Source organism: Antechinus flavipes, chromosome 5, assembly GCF_016432865.1.
Source record: "Antechinus flavipes isolate AdamAnt ecotype Samford, QLD, Australia chromosome 5, AdamAnt_v2, whole genome shotgun sequence".
In the NCBI taxonomy this organism is placed as follows: Eukaryota; Metazoa; Chordata; class Mammalia; order Dasyuromorphia; family Dasyuridae; genus Antechinus; species Antechinus flavipes.
In genome coordinates, this window is record NC_067402.1 from 216,214,507 (window position 1) to 216,237,394 (window position 22,888).

The 22,888-nt window shown below is 33.2% G+C and overlaps 1 protein-coding gene across 1 annotated transcript in view; it reads left to right on the forward strand.

Moving 5' to 3' along the window:
* Positions 1-3,185, forward strand: part of LRIG3 (leucine rich repeats and immunoglobulin like domains 3) — a 57,213-nt gene extending 54,028 nt beyond the window's left edge. Inside the window, exon 19 of the mRNA XM_052000786.1 lies at positions 1,451-3,185. Coding sequence (XP_051856746.1) covers positions 1,451-1,680 — 230 coding nt within the window. The 3' untranslated portion in view covers positions 1,681-3,185. The remainder of the gene's footprint in view (positions 1-1,450) is intronic.
* Positions 3,186-22,888: the final 19,703 nt, after the last annotated feature.

Below are 22,888 nucleotides of genomic sequence, written 5' to 3' on the forward strand. Positions count from 1 at the left end.
ATACAGTAGAAAATTTAAATGCCAGATTTGTAAAAAAAAAAAAAAATGATATATTTAAAATTGGAATGTACTTTTAGAGGTCATCTAATTCAAACTACTCATTTAACAGATAGGGAAATTGAGGTTCTAGGAATTTAAGTGACTTGTGCAAAATCATAAAGATAGTACGAGGAAGAACCAGGATTTTAATAGCATATATAGCGTGGCTTTTACTACATCATGATTTTTCTTATGGAGAAATAAATTAATTTGTGATAGTGTAAATATTCTTTTAGGGATATTCAAAGAAGAGGATTTTTTTTTTACTTTGTTATGCACTTAATCTAGATTTGAGAGAGTGCTTTTAGGAGCTTTTTGGGAAGCACTGTGTGTGGTAGCCCCAAAGAGATGAGTGTTCAGGGAGTGGCTTAGAAGCTCAGCCCTTCAGCCATGTGGAAAAAGTGGTTTTGGGCTACAAAGTACTTTGGGGTGGAGCTGAGTGTACAGCATTACTGTGGTTTGGGATGTCTGGTAGCTAATAACTGAACCCACAGAAGAAGGGTGGGAAACAACGGGTCTACCTAGCAAGAAGAATTTGATTCTTTCTGGCAGAAAAGATCATCAGAGCTGAATGCCAGCAACTGGGAGGCAATAAGATATAGGTTTTGGTATTTTTCATTTAATCAAATATGACAGGAAGATGAGAGATGACAAAGGATGAATGCATTTATTAAGTGGGTAGGAATAAAGAAGGATGGAAAACACCCAATTTCCTAAATTCCATTATATAGGTACCCCACCCATATTGTCTGTCTACTAGGGGATAAACACACCAGAGGTAGTCATTGAAAATTTCTGTTTAAGAGTTTAGGGACCTTAAAAAAATTAAATCTTTTTTATGTTTAAACCTTAAAGCGCTATATAAATGCAAGTTATGTAGGTAAATCTAGGATTTCATTTATTAAATACTCCATCCACCCATCCAGATGCCAAACACTCCAGGTTTCCTCACCCTGTCTTGCCTTCTGCTCACTCTTTTCCATATTTTAAGGATACATTTAGGCTTTTTACCTATTTAGTCTCATTCTTGATACTTATCCCATCTCTTCATCCTTGAAGCTGCCTTTTATTGTTTGTGTGTGTTTGTTCAGGCAATTGGGCTTAAGTGACTTGCCCAATGTTAAGTGTCTGAGGTCACATTTGAACTCAGGTCCTCCTGACTTCAGGGCTGGTGCTCTATCCACTGCGCCACCTAGCTGCTCCTGAAGCTGCCTTTTAATAGCATTTTTAGAATATAAGACAATATTGATAATCTGTTGTACATGCATATATATCTTTTCAATTCTCTTTAGGTCTTTCACAATTTGGATTCTTCTGAGGTCATAGAGTTCCATCATTCAGAGCTACATTGCATCAGCATTGCAATTTATTATAATAATCATTTTTTGTTGATATGTGTTCTTCATTACAGGAACATTTGGAAAGCCTCTTGGGAAGCCTCAACTGGATGCTTTTTCAAGCTGTGGACAGCCAAAAACTTTACATATGAACCCTCATGAATCTCAAGACTATTATTCTGAATTAGAAGAAGATGGGAGAGAGAGGACAATTTTTCAAGGAGAAAATCACACGCATACCTATAAACAGGTCTTGGAAGGCTATAGGACTCCTACTTTTCAGTCTTATAACCTGGATACATAGCTGCACTGGTATTAACTATTGAGTGGAACCAAAGAAATCTTTAAACATACTACCTCAAGCAGACTTTTATTTAAAAGAAAGAAAATCCTAAGACTTTAAAGGAAACTGAATTTTTAAAGGATACCCCAAGATACCTATTTATACAAATTCTAAAAACTGCCAAAATGTTATAAAATTTTATACAGGGAATAACTTTCATATAAAAATATCATTTTAAACTATTTTATAGCTTTGTTTTATGCAGAATTGTATCTTTTGTAAATTAATGGTATAAATATCATGACTATTTTATGTATTTTTATAATGCCAGATTTCTTTTTTATTGAAAATGAATACTAAACCCTTAAAAAAAATAGCACAGTGTTCTTCCTTCTTGGAATGGAGGTGGCTCAAATTTTTTTTTTCTCTATATAGGAGATGTAATTAAGTGTGGGTCTATGTGTCGAAAAGTCCATACAGATGTAGTTATCATAAAAAATTTGGTTTTTAACTTAGATTTTTAAAACTTCTTACCAATTTTTATCCAAAACATTTTCTATCTCACAAATGAACGAATATTATATTTGTTACATTAATGAGTCTCTAAATATATGTGATCAATGTTTATTGATGAAGGGTATGTATTAATACAGCAGAAATGGCCAAAAGCACTTTGCTATTCCACCAATACATTTATGCACAGTTTAAGCTGTACCCTAATACTTTGCATTGTTCAATTTTTTACTTTTTCAAAAGCACTTTTACATTCATCATCCATATACATTTGGAGAGGGGACAGTCGTCATGTATTGCATTTCTTTCTCTTTTATCCCCATTTTACAGATGAGATAACTGAGACAGATTTGCCCAGGGTCATACTCAAAAATGTATGAAACCAGATTGGAACTTTTAATTCTCTTTTACTCCAGGCCCAGTACTTTCTATCACCCCTGTGCCATCTAGTTCCCTCTCCTAAATGAATATGTTATCTATTAAAGAGTTGTTGTATCTGGATGATTCTACAATTGCACATCCACCAAAGGATTTTTCATGGTTTCCTAGAATTCTGAGGAGAAATGTTGCTTATAGAATACTTATGCTGAAGACCAAATACCAACTGTAATACTTAAAACTATCAGAAGATTCAATCAACAAATCAAGGAAAGTGGTTTTAAAATATTTGGTTTCTATTAATGGGGCTGATGTCAGGAAGACTCATCTTCCTGAGTTCAAATTTGGCCTTAGCAATTCAGTATCTATCACCCTGATGAAGTCACTGATACTGTTTGCCTCAGTTTCTTCATCTGTAAAATGAACTAGAGAAGGAAATGGCAAACACTTAAGAAAATCTTAAATGGTGTCATGAAAAGTTATACATTACTGAACAACAAGTATTTGGATGTAGGAATGGGAAAAGGTGACCACACATGAAAAATGAATGTAATTCTTTGTTTTACAAAATAAATTTCAATAGGTGGAAATGGTTAAAGGAAACAACTTATTAAATTTGATAATTCCCAAACCCATGATTTTTGTTTTTGTTTGGTAAATTCTTGTTGGTTTTTTAAAGTTTAAAGATCAAGCCTTTTGACAAGGATCTAATAATATTAGTTGCAAAAAAAGTTACTAGTATAGCCCATGCATATTTTTAGGCCTTAGTACTTTGAAGGTGCAAATTTATATACTTGTCAGGTTTCTTTGAAACTAAATGGAAAGCAGCTGCTGGTTTAGTTCACATCATTACAATTGCTTTTCAGAGGAAAAGTTGGAAGCAAAAGGTTCCCCTGCTGAATATATCTGAATTTTAGAACTTTGTTCTTTGTAAGCCAGAAACCTGGCACCCAGATTGCAGTATAACCTTCCCCTTTTTATTTAGACACTAGAATAGTAAGACAGGAAGTTGATCCTTCCTTAACCCACCAGAGACCAAATGCAGAAAATGGATTTTATACGCTTCAGCTTATAATATTTCTAGATTTCTAAATATTGCCATTAATTTGTCTTCATTATTTCCAGATGTGATGACAGATATTAGTAGGGGTATTATTCCATGAGTATGAATTGCATTGTGAAGTATCAATTCCAGATTTAAATAAAAATTTAATTCTACAATGCATGAAATTTAAAAATTAGATTTGTCCTCTAAATCAATACAATTCTGACTCCTTGCTTACATATTTTTAAACATTTGAATCAATGATAACACAGAGGATCTAGAATAAGATTAGGAAAATACATTTGGCCTTGCTATTTATAAGAGTTTTAATTTTAGAAGTTCAAATGGAATTATTAATCAGGATTTTCTATGTGATCCATAACTAAAAGTAGATTCCTAAAATACTATGGGTTTTAATTGTACGTATATGAAGTAAATTGACCATTCAATGTGAACCTTATTGAGTATACTAACTGGAGTATTCTCATTTTTAAAAAAAGCATATATTTCACATAAGATCAATTAAATCACCTTGATGGATATGTACACATCCTTTACTTTGTTCTTTATATTATAGGTCACATTGATGAGAAAAAAAGAACATTTCTCTATTTTAGTATCAAACCCACACTCAAATTGGTGTCCTTATTAATAAAGATAATCTTCCTGATCACTTGATTCAGAATCACGATGCCTATCTTTCCTGTGTAACTCTTGCCCATGTCTCCTCATAAGTTTACCCAAGGAAATCTACCCAATATTCTGAGGCATTCCATGTATTCTCTGACATGAAAGGGATACAATCAGGTAATTTATGTGTTATCCCTTGCTTCCACCACATGATCAGCCCATGTGTGCTTCTTTGACAAAATCCTTTTTACTATTTCTCAGACTTAATTCCTCATTTGTAATGAATTACATGCAGCCTACTGACACCCACCTTGAGCCTTTCTATTGCCTTTGTGTGCTCCTCAATTTAAATTATTTCAAAACTTATAGAGAGATCTATTATGAATTACAGGTAATGTAAAACCAGAAGAATTTTGATATTTGGAAGATGTGGCTTTGTCTCAGGGAAATTTTTGAGGTCATTAAAATAACTTTTCTGTTTCCCAAAAGCAGTAATTTAGTCTATTTGCCTGCTCAACTCTGGGCTCTACTTATTATCTCTACATAATTTTCTGCATTAAGATATTCTCTGTACTGTATAGGAAAACATTACAAAGTACTAATTTTATCTGATAAATCAAGGTAGGTTTTTTTAATATGTTAGAGAAAACTACATTTTTAATTCTAATGTTTTTTGATTTTAAAAAAGCAAATATCTGTTATCAATTTATTTTTTTTCTAGCTGTTTTTCCAAGTCTTCATATTCAAACTTACCTTTCAAAATAGTGATGATTTATGCCCTCTTTTTTCCCTCGAAGATCAAAGTTCACATAGCTGTTTCATTCTCATAGTCCTGAGAAATACACAGTCCTTTAAACATATGAAGTAACTTTCTACTTGTTTAGTGGTTGTGGCACCTCAGGATAATTTTGCCACCATTACTAGTTCTATGATCTTGGCTAAGTCATGTCCCATCTCTGGCTGGGACAAAATAGACACCAGGAATAGACTTAGTTAAAGGAGGAGATTAGAAAAAAATGTTCTCTAAGTTTCCTTCCAACTAGCAATCTATGAGTTGGAACACAGCTGTAAACTCTTTGTTCTCTCAGTTCACATTCCTATGATCAGCAATGTATGGAATCCTATAATGGGATAAGTTAGACCTTTAAAAAATCATTTTAGGCAGCATTCTGTTAGCATATTGAGCTATATAGTGCTTTGCCAAATATATATATATATATATATATACATATATATATATATACACACAAGCTTCAAAGGTGTATACAGTTCCTTAATTAATTAAATAAATTTTATATTTTTATATAGATTTTTATAATACCTTTTAATACACTTTTAAAATATCTTTTTTTTTTACCAGTATTTACCTCTCCAAAAGTCAAATAAGCTGAAGAATATTCCTAAAGCAAAATATAGATAGGGTTTTTGTTTTAACATATTTGTGTATGACCATTTATGTTCATGGATTTTACTTTTGGGTTATGGGTTGGGTGTTTGTTTGTTTTTTGTTTGTTTATTTGTTTTCATAGAGTGAGGAGGAAGGTTATTTTTTCATTGTTATCAGAAACTTACAAAGAAGAAACTTCTAGTCAACTAGATTGGTACTTTTTGTGTAACTTATAATCTTGGTTACTGGAGGAACTGAGAAGATAAAAGTAATATAGCTATATGGTGTTGCAAAAAGGACTTGAACTCAGTTCTTTCTGACTGCAAGGCCATCCCTCTACCCATTTCAGAACACTGCCTCTCGCTCTTGTTTTTACCAGGTTTAAAAACTTCTCAGAATTATATATTATGGTCTTTATTGCTACATGGGTAGCTCAATGTTTAGATTTTTTTCCTGGAGGATAAGTTTACTCATGTTTTATTAAATTGTCTCAATGGCAATTTTTCTACTACTTAGAGTTTTATGTCAATAAACTCAATGTCAATGATACTCACATTGTTATGAGATATTTAGTGCTTTTTAATTTAGAAAATACATGACAGAATGTAGTGCATGTTTGTTTTGTTGTTTAGAAAAGGTGTTAGCGGTCAAGCAGTTCAACCCCAAGTTTCAGAGATGAACTATGGCTGAGAGAAATTTAATGCCCGAGTTAAAGTCACAGTCTGACCTAACTATTTTGCATCTCTGATCCTTGAGTTCCTCATTTCTAAAACTTAAAGGCTGTCCTGGAAGATAACATCTAAAGATTTCTTACAGCTCCACATCTATGATCCTAACAACAAACTGGGAGGTAGGTGTTTTTTTTTTCTTCTTGTATGCTTGTTTTAATTTTTTTTTTCATTCTCCAAAGTTCAAAATAGCCTTGTCTTGCTCAGCTTCATACCAGAAATCAGTTATAGAGCTAGGATTTGAAGCTAGTAATCATCTGATTCCATTTTGTTTTGTTTTGTTTTGTTTTTGCTGAGGCAATTGGGGTTAAGTGATTTGCCCAGGATCACACAGCTAGGAAATGTTAAATGTCTGAGGCCAGATTTGAACTTAAGTCCTTTTAACTTCAGGGCTGGTGCTCTATCTACTGTGCGATCTAGCTGTCCCTCTGATTCCATTTTGAGTACTCTTACATTGTTCCACTAATGGAACTAATTTGTCATTCAAGTTATTAATCATCTGTTCTGGATTTTGATGTTCTAAAATTCAAAAAATATATCTCCCAGTATTTTATTTTTGAATATTTTATTTTCCCAATTATAAGATAAAATAATTTTAATATTTATTTTTTTTTAAAAATCTGAGTTCCAAATTCTTTGCCTCTCCACTTCCTCATTGAGAAGGCAAACAATTTATCATGTAATACCTGTATTGCTGTGCAAAATATATTCCCATATTAATATATTGTGTAAGAAAACAGAGGCCAAAAAAACCCAAAATGAAGTTCAAAAAAAGTATGCATCTAACTGCATTCAAAAATCATCAGTTCTTTCTTTGGAGATAATAGTATTTTTTATGATAAATCCTTCAAAATTTTCTTGGCTTATACTATTGAGAATCATCAGTCATTCAAAATTGATCATTGTGCACTATGGCTGTTATTGTGTACACTGTTCTCCTGATTCTTCTCATTTTCCTTTGTATCAGTTCATGCAAGTCTTTCCAGGTTTTTCTGAAAGCATCCTGCTCATTTTTTGTTATAGAACAATACAATTCTATCACAATAATATACCACAACCTGTTCAGCCTAAATTTATAATCCTTTGCCACTACTAAAAAAAACTGCTATGAATATTTGTGTACATATAAGTATTTTTTATTTTGTTTTATCTCTTTGGGATCCAGTAGTATTGTTGGATCAAAGTGTATACATGCTTTTTTAGCCATGGGCACAGCTTCAAATTGCTCTTTAAAATTGTTTAGAATTGTACAATTACATCAACAATGCATTAGTGTTCCAATTTTCCCACATCCTCTCTAGCCTTTACTATTTTATTTTTTGATCTTATTAGCCAATATGATAGATGTGGGGTGGTATTTCAGAGTTGTTTTAATTTAAAATTCACTAATCAATACTGTTTAGAGCATTTTTTCTTTTGACTAAAGAAATCTTTATCTGAAAATTGCCTGTTCATATTCCTTAACCATTTATCAATTGGTTAATAATACTAGATTTATAAATTTGACCCAGTTCTCTATATATTTGAGAAATGAGGCCTTTATGAGTGATACTTGTTATATTTTTCACAAATATTACTACTTATTTTCCTCCATCCTATTTTCCCATTATTTAAATTACTCTCTCTTTCTCTCCTTTCATCCTGTCCATCTTCAAGTGTTTTGCATCTTATTAATGCTTTCTCCATTCTGCCTCCCTTCTGTCAATATCCCCTCTTTCCCTACTGCTTTTTTTAATTTATATGTATCTATATGTACGAAAGATTTCTATACTCAACTGAGTGTATATATTATTCGCTTTTTTAGCAATTTTGATGAGAGTAAGATTCAACTACTTCATCAGGATTTCTTGAAAATTCATCGAATTCATTGGATATTTATTTATTTTTCTCTTGAAGGATTATATTTTTTGCTGAGTAGGTGATTTTGGTTGTAATTCGAGCTCCTTTGTTCTCTAGAATATCACATTCCAAGCCTTCAGATCCTTTAAGGTTGAAACTACTAAATCTTGTGTTATCCTAACAGTAGCTCTATGACATTTGAATTTTGTTTTGTTTTGTTTTGTTTTATGGCTGCTTGCAATATTTTGACCTGAAAACTTTGGAGTTTGACTATAATATTCCTGTGAGTTTTAAAAGGGGAATAGTGTATTCTTTCAATTTCAATTTTACTCTCTCATTCTGAGGGTCTGTAAGTTTTCAGTTCTCCCGAGGTTGTATGATCTAAGAAGAGGTGATTTTTACTACTCTGCGGGTCTATGCCCTTGTCTGTGAATGACCACAAGGTTTCTTTTGCTCTCTGGAACTTTGACCAGGGTCTCTTATTCACTGTGGCCCCAATCTCTGGTATGCTACTGCTTCTCTTTGCTCTAAGACTGCAATCAAAAATTGTGATTTGAATCTGCATATAAGTAATGGAATTGAGTCCAGGATCCAGTGCCAGCAAAGAGACTCCTCTAATATTCTTCTGAGCAATTGTCCAACCCACTTATTTTCTGTGGACTGAGAGATCTGAAAACTGTTTCTGCTGCTCTTTTAGTTGCTCTCAAGGCTCGCTGCTGGTTTTCTGGGACAGGTTCTGCCAACCTGCACTGTATAGTACTCAGCTTTCATCTGCTGACCTTCTAAGTTGTCTTGGGTTGGAAAATTGTTTCATCCCATCCTTTTGTGGGTCATTCTAGAGCTTATTGTGAACTATATTTTTATAGTTGACTTGGAGGAGAATTGTGGGAGAGTTCAGGAAGGGCCCTACCTTTTCCCACTATCTTGATTCAGTCCTCCCTAATAATGTTAAGAAAAGAGAGTATATAGTGGGGGGGGGGGGGGGGGGGGAGGGGGGAAGAATATACAAGGAAGAATAAATGATATGCAATGAAGAATAAAGATATGACGGGAGCTATTTCTCATAACTGGAATGAACCAGAAGAGAGCCTACAGACTTGGTAGTCGGAATAGGGAAAAGGTATAGTAGACATATCACAAACCTCACTTTTTCTGAACAAAAGGATAGCTATGTTTTCACAAACATATGTACACACACATAGAGTCTTTGGGATAGAAATATATTGAATTCAACTGGAAAACAGATGAGAAACCTAGATGTGAAAGTGACAGATGAAGGAGAAATGCCTAAAAGTAAAATCATCCTCCACTATGGAGAACAGAATTTTTTGGTGAGGGAAATTTTCAGGAAAGAAAATGTAAGAACCAATAATTGATATTTAGGAGGAGTGAGAGATAAGGAAGATCAGACCACTTCAATTATGAGCTCCTAAAGTTTATTACATTTCCCCCTTTTTATCAATTTCTTTATGAAATTGAAGAAAAAGAGAGAGAGAAAAATTGTGGGGATATAATGGGAGAGACTACAATTTATCATAATAACTGAGGGTATAAATAGGATGAACTCAAATATGAAACAAAACAGAGTATAAGAATAGACTAAAAATAAAATCTAATAACATATTTGTTTAAAAAATATTTGGAATATAAAGATATACAAAACATTGAAATGAGGAGCTTTGGAGAGAATTTACTATGAACAAGATGAACTATTTTTTCCCTTAATAGGTTTTTTAATATATGTAAAGAAAGTTTTCAACATTCATTTTATAAGGTTTTTGTGTTCCAAATTTTCCTTCCTCTGTCCTTTACCTTCCCAAGACAGCAAGCAATCTGATATAGGTTAACCATGTGCAATATTTTAAACATATTTCCATATTTGTCATGTTGTGCAAGAAATTAAGCATTTTCCCCCAAGTTTATTGGAATTGTTTTGAATCACTGCATTGCTGAAAAGAACCAAATCCATTACAGTTGATCACCATATAATGTTGCTTTTACTATGTACAATGCTTTCCTGGTTCTGCTCACTTCACTTGTCATCAGTTCATATAAGTCTTTTCAGGCTTTTTCTGAAATCAGCCTGCTCATCATTTCTTACAGAACAGTAATATCCCATTACATTTATATACCATAACTTATTCACCCATTCATACATTCACTAAGGGGTATCTACTCAATTTTCAGTTCCTCTTCACTACAAAAAGGACTGCTACAAACATTTTTTTGCACATGTAGTTAACTTTTCCCTCTTTTATGATCTCTTTGGAATATAGACCCAATAGTGAGACTTCAGGATCAAAGGAGAAAAACAATTTTATAACCCCTTGGATATAGTTCCAAATGGCTCTCCAGAAAAGTTGGATCTGTTCACAACTCCACCAACAAAGCATCAGTGTCCCAGTTTTCCCACATCCCCTACAACAGTTATCATTATGCTTTCCTGTCATCATATCCAATCTGAAAGGTATGAACTGGTTCTTCAGAGTTGCCTTAAAGTGTAGCATTAGAACAATGTAGCATTTTTCCATGTGATTATAAATGTATTTAGTTTCTTCATTTGAAAATTGTTCATATTATTTGACTATTTATCAATTGAGAAATGATTTGTATTCTTATAAATTTAAGTCAGTTCTCTATATATTTTATAAATGAATTTAGTGTTTTATAATTGACTATTGTGTCTTATGTACCTAACCTATTTCACTGATCCACTACTCTCTTAGCCAATATCAAATGGTTTTTCATATCCATTGCTTTATAATGTCGTTTTAACTTTGGTACATTTAGAACACCTTCCTTTGCAGTTTTCCCATTACTTCCCTTGACATTCTTGGCATTTAGTTATTTTTTCCTAATTCTATAAAGTAATATTTTGACAGTTTGATTGTTATGGTACTGAATAAATAGACTAATTTAGGTAGAATTGTCATTTTTATTATATTATCTCTGCCTACCTCTGGGCAACTGACATTTTCCCAGCTATTTAGATCTAACTTTATTTGTGTGGAAAGTGTTTTGTAATTGTGTTTATATAATTCCTGGCTTTGTCTTGGCAGGTAGACTCCCAGATAGTTTGTATTGTCTATAAGTATTTTACATGGAATTTCTCTTTCTTTCTCTTGTGCTGTGCTTCATTGGTAATTTATAGAAATGTTGGTGGTTTGTGTGTGTGTGTGTGTGTGTTTTTAATATGCTGCTACTTTTCTAAAGTTTTTAATTGTTTCTAGTAGTTTTTAGTTGATTGGTAGATTCTTAGCTTTAGTTGATTGTTGCTTTAAAAAAAAAAACATGAATAGTAAGGCAGGTAGATGGTACAGTGGATAGAGCACAAGTCCAGGTATTAAGAAGACATGAGTTCAAATTCACCCCCCCAAACACTTGCTGGCTATATGATCCTGGGCAAGGTACTTAGCCCTGATTACCTTAAAACAAACAAATCCCCTAAAAAGGAAAACAAGGTGACAGAAGAAAAAAGCTAGACATGGTTAAGAGAAATAAATAAATATTATATTAATCTTAGTCATCATAAAAATAATATAAATGCTTAATATATGTATACCAAAAGGTATGTTATCTATATATATATATATATATATGAAATGTTATATATTTATATATGTGTTATATATATATATATATATACATATATATATATGAAATGTTGATTCATTTATTGATCTATGGTATGATTAGCTATTGAAAATATAGAGTTGCTGTTTTCAAGGAACTACATTACTAAATCCTACTCCATGAATTCAGATACACCTTGTAATTTTATGTTTCTTGTGTTAGTTAAGGGGGAGGATGTATCTGTGGAATCTCCTAGCATAATATAATGAATTCTGAATTTCTACAGAGAGAACAGGGCTCCAATTCCAGATATGCTACTTATTTATTTCCTGTGTAGCTTTGGACAAATCAGTTGAACCTCTTTATTCTTAACTTTCCCCTGTTAACTGAGGGAGGTGGGACTAGATAATTTCTAAGGGTCATTTCAGGTCAAAATTCATATGACAAATCAGCAGGTAAGGGAATGATACTCAGGTATGTGCTTATAAATGTTTAACAAGTAGTTCTATGGGGGGGGAGTATACAGGACACACTTTAAACTTTAATCTTCATTATTAAGACTGTCTTTATTAATTTTATTAAATTCGAATGAACCATAATTTGTAGCTTTTGCCAATTTCTGAAATTTGAATGCTCATGCTGAAAATGCAAAATTTGGCTCTCATAAGGAGGTCTGAGCTAGTGCCAGCAAAATCCTGAATGTGCTTCAAGCTCCTTTCCAGTGTTGCATTTTTAAGATTGCTGTAACTATTTCAGAAAGATTGAAAAAGAATTCTAAATTGGCCTAGCTTTATTCCTACTAACCTTAAAAAGTCCAATTTAAATTCTTTTTCTTTATTATTGTGCTATAAGAAATGACAAGCAGGATGATTTCAGAGAAACTTAGAAAGACTTAGATGAATTCATAGTGAAGCAAACTGAACCAGGACAATGTTGTTCACATTACCAGCAATATTATTCAATGAAGAACTATGAATGACTTAAGCTTTTCTCAGCAATACAATACTCCAAGATAATACCAAAGGATTAATGATGAAATATAATATCTATCTCCTGATATTGACTGAACATAGGATATAACCATGCTATTTTTCACTTTCACTTTCTTTTACTCTAGTCCTCTTGTACTTTTATGTAATTTCACATGTATAACCTATAGCTAATTGCTTTTCATCTCAAGAAGGAAGGAGGGAAATGGGGGAGGGAAAGAAGGAGAGAGAAGTTGGAACTCAAAATTTTAAAAATGTTAAAAATTAGAAAAAATAATTTTTTATTTTTTCCTGGAGCTTTTCATGATCCCTTTTTACATGTAAGGATTTTTCCTTCAGGATCTCCATATATACCTCTTCAATGCACTAAGCATGAAATATTTGTTATATTGATCTATTTCTGTTTTATCCCCTTCCTACAGGCTTCATAAAGCTAGAGCTACAATTTTACTTATGCTTTATATCTCTGCCATCTTAGCACAGTGCTGTACACAGAAAAGGAGCCCAATATGTGTTCTTGAACTAATAAATATTGTTAAGAAACCAACAGAAAGTTAATAAAATGGATATAGGACATATAACTAATTTTTTTCTTTCCTTCTATACCATGCTTTATTTCCTTTCCAGTGCTTTATCCCAATTTGGACCTCTCTTTGGACCAGATGTTTCTAAATGGGCTGTACTGATTTATGTTTATACTCGAGGCAGAGGGATTGGAGAGGGGATGGTATATTTAGAAAGGAGACATTATGCCAACTTTGTGTTTATTTTAAATGAAGTCTGTCACAAAGGAGACGTTTTTCCTCAGGAAAAAAACTGCCTCCTTGAGCCAGGTGTTCCATATAGCTAAGTTAAAACATGTCTGTGAAAGTCTTAACATACTCTACTCCACAACAACTAATAAAAGTTTCTGTTGGCATTCGTCAACTTATCTGTGATTTTAAGCCTGTTGCTTATTTCCAGTTTGGTTTGTAAATCTTCTTCCTTCACATACTGCTAAGTAATGTAATTGCCCACTTCACTCCCCATAGTTTTCTCCTTCTTCATATATTTTAAAGTAAATCAATTAAGGGCCTGACAAGGTCTGCATCTTTCCACAAAATACCTTATTGCTGGTGCTAGCTCTCTTGAGTCTATAGACAATTTTTTTTTCCCCTGCTGCTAGAGATCCTATTTCTTTAGGCTGCTTCCAAACTGAAGTGCCCATGTCTCTGTACCTATGTCTCTTTTGAATGCATTTTGTATTTCTGATGCCTTCAATTGCTCCTCATACTTTCACACTCATTTCCCAACTTGTGGATGGGGAATTTTCTGCTATTTAAAATAGCTCTGTTGTTAGATACTATGAGCAATGGGAGATAATGGAGTAGAGGAGAGAAAGTCTACTTCTCCCTCTCAAGTATGAAGAACTACATTGTCCCATCTCTTTGTTTTTGTCTCCATTGCCTCCAAAAGAGTTATGACTCTTTTTTAAAAAAAATTAAATAATAGCTTTTAATTTTCAAAATATATGCAAAGATAGTTTTCAACATCCATCCTTACAAAGCCTAGTATTACAATTTTTTCTCTCTCCCTTCCCCTCATGCTCCCTAAACAGCAAGCAATCCAATAAATGTTAAACATGTGCATGTCCCTACAGTCTTCTTTCTGAATGCAGATGGCTTTATCCATCTCTGTTGGAATTGGCCTGAAACACCTCACTTTTGAAAGAGCCACATCTATCAGAGCTAATCATCATCACATAACCTTATTGTTGCTGTCTACAATGATCTCCTGGTTCTGCTTATTTCACTTAGCATCATTTCATGTTAGTCTCTCTAGACCTCTCTGAAATCATCCTGATTGTTTCCTATAGAACAATAATATTCCATAACATTCATATATCATAACTTATTCAACCATTCTCCATCTGATGGGCATTCACTAAATTTTCATTTCCTTGCCACTACAAAGAGGATTGGAAAAACATTTTTGCACATGTGGGTCCTATTCCCTTTTTTATGATTTCTTTGGGACACAGGCTCAGTACAGACACTGCTAGATCAAAGTTGGATAGCCTTTTGGGCATAGTTCTATATTGTTCTCCAGAATGGTTGGGTCAGTTCACAACTCCACCAATAATGTATTAATGTCCCAGTTTTCCTACATCCCCTCCAACATTTATCATTATCTCTTTCTGTCATCTTAGCCAATCTGAGAGGTGTGTAATGATACCTCAGTTGTCTTAATTTGCATTTCTCTGATCAATGGTAATTTAGAGCATTTTAGCCCATTAGAAATGGTTTTAATTTCTTCTTCTGAAAATTGAATATTCATATTCTTTTACCATTTATCAATTGGAGAATGGTTTGTGTTTTTATAATTTTGAGTCAATTATCTATGTATTTTAGAAATGAGATTTTTATCAGAACTCTTGAATGTAAAAATTTTTCCCCTTCTAATCTTGTCTGCATTGGTTGTCTTTGTACAAAAACTTTTTAATTTAATATAATCAAAATTACCCATTTTGCATTTTAAAATATACTCTAGTACTTTGGCCACAAATTTCAAAAATAGACTATTATTTATTCTTCTATAATTTGCTTGTAGTATCACTCTTTATGTCTAAGTCATGGACCTATTTTGACCTTTAGTATAGAGGATGAGATGTTGGTCAATGTGTAGTTTCTACCATATTATTTTTCCATTTTCCTAGCATTTTTTGTCAAATATGGAGTTTTTATCCCAGAAGCTGGTATCTTTGGGTTTATCAAACACTAAATTACTATAGTCATTGACTATTATGTCTTATGAATCTATCCTATTCCACTGATTGAGTATTCTATTTCTTAGCTGCTACCAAATGATTCTGATGACCACTGCTTTATAACATAGTTTTTTTATGTCTGATACAGCTAAACCACCTTCACTTGCATTTTTTTCATTATTATTTCCCTTGAAATTCTTGACCTTTTGTTCTTCCGTATGAACTTTGTGATTATTTTTTATAGCTCTGTAAAGTAATTTCTTGGCAATTCGATTATATATCATTGGATAAGTAAATTAATTGAGTTAAATTTTTCATTTTTATTATTTTAGTTCAGCCTGCCCATGAGTATTCGATATTCTTCCAGTTGTTTAGATCTGACTTTGTGTGGAAAGTGTTTTGTAATTGTAATTTTATAGTTCATGACTTTATCTTGGCAGTAGACTCCCAAATGTTTTATATTATCTACAGTTATTTTAAATGGATTTTCTCTTTGTAACTCTTGCTGCTGGATTTTGTCGGTAACACATAAAAATGCTGATGATTTATGTAGATTTATTTTGTACCCTGCATAAATTGTGACTCTTAAGGTTTAACCTGGAGAAAGCTCAATCATGGTTTGTCAGAAGATTCAGTTTTTTTTTCCTTTTCTTTACTTTCATAACTTACATAAGGAAATAGTTTGCATCTTTTAAAGGAATTACTTAGAATTTTATAGTTAGTTTAATTTCTCTTTTTAAAATTCTTTGGGGGTAAATATATCCTAGTCTTTTGAGGAGGAACTCCTTTACGCTAAAAATATCTGTGAATTAATCTACCAAAAAATGCCCAAAATTGTATAAACATATATTTTAAATCTTATAATAAAAATAAATGATGATGAATAAATGAAAGAATGAATATTTTGGAACATATAGGTTCTTGAAAATTGTAGTGATGCCCATTAATTGGAGAATGGCTAAACAAGTTGTGGCTATAATCATAATGAAATACTATTGGACTATAAGAAAAACTATCTTGATGATCTTAGAAAAACATGGATAGACTTGCACAAAATAATGAAGAGTGAAATGAATAGAACAAGAACATTGTATACACTTAGAGAAAAAGGGTTTTAAAAACAACTTTGAGCAACTATATAATTTTGACTAGCATAAATATTCAAATTAATTACAAAGTATCCATGAGGAGATACTATCTACATCCAGAGAAAGAACTGATAAATAGATGTACTTGTAGAATGATTTTACAGATATATAAATATATATATAATGTTCACACACATATTTTTGTATATACATGTGGATGTATAAATATGTGTGTTGTGTATATAAATAAGCATATATGTGTTTATACATACATACATATCTAAGTCAATTGATAACTATCTCTAGGATGGGGGAAGAAAGAAAAATGACAAAACTTATATGATAAGTTTATTACATATTTAAAAATAATAGTGAGTTAAACATAATGGATTTGCAGTTTCATGTGTAAACATCTCCCCCCACACCTGATTCTACTATTTTATGGAAATATTTAATTTAATTAAGTTCAGAATATAATAAAATAAATGAATGGATAATATGTATGACTGGGATGTATCAGTGCAAAAAAAATGATATGGCTGCCAAAATTAATGTATAGATTTAGTGCTATGCCAATCAAACTATCAAATAAAAACTTTATAGAGCTAGACAAAAGGATGATGATTTGTTTTAGAGGAACAAAAGATCTCAAATGTTAAGCAAAATAGTTCAAAAGTATGGGAACTTAAGGTGATTATTACTTTAAGACCCCAAATTATCTAATAATGAAGCAATTATTAAAACTGGTAAGAAAGACAAAGACAGGGAGACAGATAGCTTAGACTAGACAAAGAATAATTAGAAAAAATTGATTTTATAGTCTAAAAATATAAAATCACAAAGAAATCCCTCTTTGACAAGAATTGCTCAGGAGCCCTCATCAGTGGAATTTCAATTTATCATCAGATGATAAATACAACTGGTTCAAAAGCAAAGCATGATGATATAATAAAAGCAGTAGCTACAAACATTTTCCCTTTAAACCTGACACCTTCTACTGCTACAAGTTCACATGATATCCATGATAAAAGAGAGAAGAACCTTAAGAGTATAATATTAAGAAGGAACACAAGTGATTAAGGTTACTCACTACTCCAAAATGTCAATGTGCCCTCTTTCCTGTGGATACTTCCCAAAGCCATCCACTATTAGGAAGAATGCTATGCTAGATCTCCAGAGTTGGCTTCTCAAAAGCTACGGTTGCTCTTATAAGGACATAAACTAGCTCTCTTCTCTGCCAGGGATCAAAAACCTTGAATTTGCTTCTAACTCAGAAAAAACTGCCTCTATAGCTCTATTTTTGAATGAAATATATCTTTCTGACTCCTCAGCCATGTCTCTAACTTCACTTCATACTTATACTTCAACTGCTTCATGAGGTATCACCTCTCAGAGAGGGGGGAGAGAGAGAGAGAGAGAGAGAGAGAGAGAGAGAGAGAGAGAGAGAGAGAGAGAGAGAGAGAGATTGAGATTGTAAAGGAATTTAACCTGTGATTGTATCTTGTGACTAAATCACTTGAACTAGAGATGAGACCAATTCTCTCTCTTTCTTCATTCTCTTCTAACAATTAAACTTTTTCTGTTCCCAGCAAGTTACTAGTGGTGTTTTTTTTTTAACTAAAGTCTGTATTAATAATTACCTAAAATTGCTAAATTTTATTATTTTGAAATCAAACATCCATATTATTCATATCTGCTTCCATACAAGTAATGGACACAGTTGTGCAACATATTTGTCCTTAAATGTTCAAACATGTAAATGATATCTCAAAGATAACTGATAGGATTCATAAAGGACAATCAATATAAAACTCATTATCCATTTATAATTTTGAAAGAATACAGATAGGATAAAAGACAGCTAGGTGATGTAGAAGTTTATCTGGAGTCAAAAAGCCCTGATGTCAAATCCACCCTTACACATTTGTATGACACTTCAAGTTACTTAACCATGTAAAATGAGCTGGAGAAGGAAATGGCAAACTACTCTAGTAACTTTGCCAAGAAAACCCCACACAGGGCATAAAATCTATCTTACCCCACAGCAAAATAAAAGGGGAATGGGATATGGAAGGAGGGGAAGGTGATAGAAAACAGATTATATTGGGGGAGGGAATGGTCAGTAGCAAAACAGTTTTGAAGAGAGAGAGAGGGTTAAAAAAAAGAGAAAATAGAATGAATGAGGAAAAATACAGTTAGCAGTAGTAATTATAAGAATAATTTTGAAATGAATGTCTTTGATGGTTCCCTTTATGTTTGAAAAGTGAAGTCTTGAGTCAAATTTATTAAAAAAAAGATTCATACCCTAAATGATAAATGATCAAAAGATATGAATTATGCCCAAAGGGCTATAAAATAATTCATATCCTTTGACCTAATAATACCACTACTATGCAAGAATCCCAAAAGAGAATTTTTTTTAAAAAGGAAAAGAATCTATATGTACAAGAATATTCATAGAAGCTTTCTTCTTAGGACAGAGAATTTGAAACCTAGGTGATGTCCATCAATTGGGAATAATTAACTAAATTGTGCTATATGATTATGATGGAATATGATGGGAAATGATGAGCAGGAAGCTCTCAGAAAAATCTGGAAAGTCCTCTATGAACTCAAGCAAAGTGAAATATATTGTGTACCAAAGTTTTACAAGGGTCAACGTTGAAAAATTATCCATGCATATATTTTGAAAATAAAAAGCTTTAGTGGAAAAAAAGAAATATACTGTGTACAAAGTAATTGCAATGTTGTGGGATAATCAGCTATGAATTACTTTTGCTATTCTTAGCAATACATTGATTCATAACTACACTGAAGGATTTATAATGAAAAATCCTATCCATACTCAGAGAAAGAACTGAATGTGTCAGAATACATATTGAAGCATTCTCCCCCTCTTCCTCTCTTTCTCCCTCTTCCTCTCCCTCCTCTCTGTCTTTCTCTCACTGTCTCTCTCCTTCCCTTTCTTTTTCTCCCTGTCTCTTTCCCTCCCTTTCTTTCCCCCCCTGTCTCTTTCCCTCCCTTTCTTTCCCTCCCTATCTTCCTTCCTTCCTTTCTTTTCCTTCTTCCCTCTCTCCCTACCTCTTTCTTTCCCCTCCCTCCCTCCCTCTCTCCCTCCTCCTTCTTCTCCTTCTTCTTTTCCTCTTCTTCCTCTTCCTCCCCTCTCTCCTTCCCTCTCTCATCCCCTCTCTAACTCTATTTTTCTTGAAGATCTTTTTTGGGGGGAACTTTTCTTTCACAACATGACTTTTGTGGAAATATTTTGCATAACTTCACGTGTGCTTTGTTAAAGGGGGCTTGGGTGGGGATAAAGAAGCTAATTTAGAACATAAAGTTTTTTTAATAGCTTTTTTATTTACAAGTTATATGCATGGGTAATTTTACAGCATTGACAATTGTCAAACCTTTTGTTCCAATTTTTCCCCTTCTTTCCCCCCATCCCCTCCCCTAGATGGCAGGTTGACCAATATATGTTAAATATGTTAAAGTATAAATTAAATACAAAATAAGTATACATGTCCAAACAATTATTTTGCTGTACAAAAAAGAATCGGACTCTGAAATAGTGTACAATTAGCCTGTGAAGGAAATCAAAGCAGGTGGACAAAAATATAGGGATTGGAATTCTATGTAATGGTTCTTGGTCATCTCCCAGAGTTTTTCCTCTGGGTGTAGCTGGTTCAATTCATTACTGCTCCATTGGAACTGATTTGGTAGAACTCAACGTTTTAAAATAAATAAACGAAAAAGTTATTTTAAATGTAATTGGTGGGGGGGACAAATTAAATAAATAAATTGGAAAACCCTACACAGGGTCACAAAGAGTAAAATACAATTGAAATAAGTGAACAACAACAGATGGGGGAAAGGACTTAGCCTATGATTTTATTAGTATACAGAAATCCAGTATGAGTTGGCCCTTTTGTTGCAACTTATAGTCTTAGGGAACTGCCCAGAGCACTAATAAGTTAACAAATGACTTCTCAGAATTGCATATCCAGTATATGTCTCAGGTAAAACTTGAACTCGTGTTTCCTTCCACTTTGAGCCTAGGTTTCTGTCGACTATGATGTGTTGCTTCTCTAAAATTAGTTTAAAAACCAAACAACAATTTTAACTTTCTTTCTATAATACATATTTATAGTACATGGACATCTAAGGAGTGTCCAACATAAGAAAACATGGGAATAAGAAAGGGAGGGAGGGAGGAAAAAAGAAAGGAAGGGAAGGAACAAGGGAATGAAGCATAGAAGAAAGGAAGGAAGGAAGAGAAAGAAAAGGAAAGAAGGAAGGAAAAATCCTTTAAGAATATATGACCTAAACTGACCTCAACATAGATAATAACAGATTTTTATTAAAGTAAGATGTGTTTTTTTATACAGTAAGATGATGGCAAGAATGTTTCAGGGGTCCTCAAACTTTTTAAATAGGGGCCAGTTCACTGTCCCTCAGACTGTTGGAGAGCCGGATTATAATAAAAACAAAAACTTTGTTTTGTGGGCCTTTAAAATAAAGAAACTTCATAGCCCTGGGTGAGGGGGATAATCGTCCTCAGCTGCCTCATCTGGCCTGCGGGCCGTAGTTTGAGGACCCCTGGCTAATGTTTTTTTTAACACAGGATCTCAAAGAAAATAGTTAATTAAAACTGGTTGAATTGATCTGACAATGAGATCTTGAAATCAATGAGTTTATTTCCTAAACATCCAGGGATAAAATGTACCTTGATTTTTGGGAAAGATAGTGCAAAAAATAAAAGCAATGATATATCAAAATAAGCTCCATACATGGGGAAACAGCATTAATACTTAAAATCCATGCATATCTTGTTCATTGAATTGTAGAATTTCCTAGATCAAAGAGCCATTTTGCTCCAACCAATTGATTATATATTTCTTTCTTAACAAGATAATGCTGGAAGCTCTGAAATATAAGGGAATGACAGCCTAACAAAACACATTGGATGTGGAGCTAAGATAGAAGAATGGCAAAAAAACCGTACACCTCTTCCATCCTCAACAACTCTTCCACAAAGATCTAGAAAGTGTACCAGACTGAGTATTGATCAGAAAATCTAAGAAAAAAATCACAGGATTATTTTTTTTTTCATGCTGGGCAACATAGGGAGATAAAGGGTTTGCAGATATGGGGATGAATTCCAACTAGACATGGTTGTGCAGAACTTTCCAGATTAGGGTAAAGCTAAGCACAAAGACTAGAAGCCTTAGATCCTATGTAAAAAGGGATAATCTTGTGTTTTTAATAGGTTGAACATTCTTCTATACACATTTCCATATTCATCATGCTGCAAAAAAAAAATCAGATCAAAATGGGCGAAAAGACACAAGAAAGGAGAAAAAACTCAAGTAAACCAACAGCAACTCCCCCAAAAAGGTGAAGATACTATGCTTTGATTCACATTCAGTCTCTATAGTTCTCTCTCTGGATGCAGATGACTCTCTCTATCACAAGTCTATTGAAATTGTCTTGAATCATCTCATTGTTTTGTTCTACTTCCTTCAGTTATCATCAATTCATTGCTCATCATTTCTTATAGAACCATATTATTCTATTGTATTCATATACCATACATTATTCAGCTATTCCCCAAATGGTGGGCATGCACTAAATTTTCAATTTCTTGCCACTACAAAGAGGGATAATACAAATATTTTTGCACATGTGAGTCTTTTTCCAAAAGTATGATCTTGTGTAAGACACAAGTATAGATACTAACTGGCAGTTCTGTCATTTGCAACATCATTTCAGGTCACAGATCCAGGGCAGATAGAGGAGGGGATTTCATGATAAAGCAATGCTGTGAGCCCTAGGCTATGTACTGAACAATAAACAAATTCAGAAGCAAGCAGCAGCTATGTAGTTGGGATCCCACCAATACACTGAGGTCTTAGTTTCACCTCCCAGCAAAATCTGAAGCCTGCAGCAGAATAACTAGAGTAGTAATCACAGATCAAAGGGAAACCTGCAGTTCTGCTGGTTTTAACAAGCAGAGCTTTTGAGCTGGTTGATAGTAGCTGAGTCCAGCTGCATTCTACTGGAATTCTAAATGGGCTAAACCTATAGGTATGTTGCTCAGATCCAAATCCAGTCAGAAACTTGCAGAAACCAAAAGGGTTTTCAACAAAATTGCCTGTGGATTGCACTACCTTGGGATCAAATCTTTCTTTTTTCAAATCTTTCAAATCAAATCAAAGCTTTCAAGCCTCCAGACTGAACTATCTCTGAGATCCTGTGATAACAGCATTCAAAACTTAAAGATAGTAGCAACAAAGATCAGCCCAGACCTTCCCTTCAG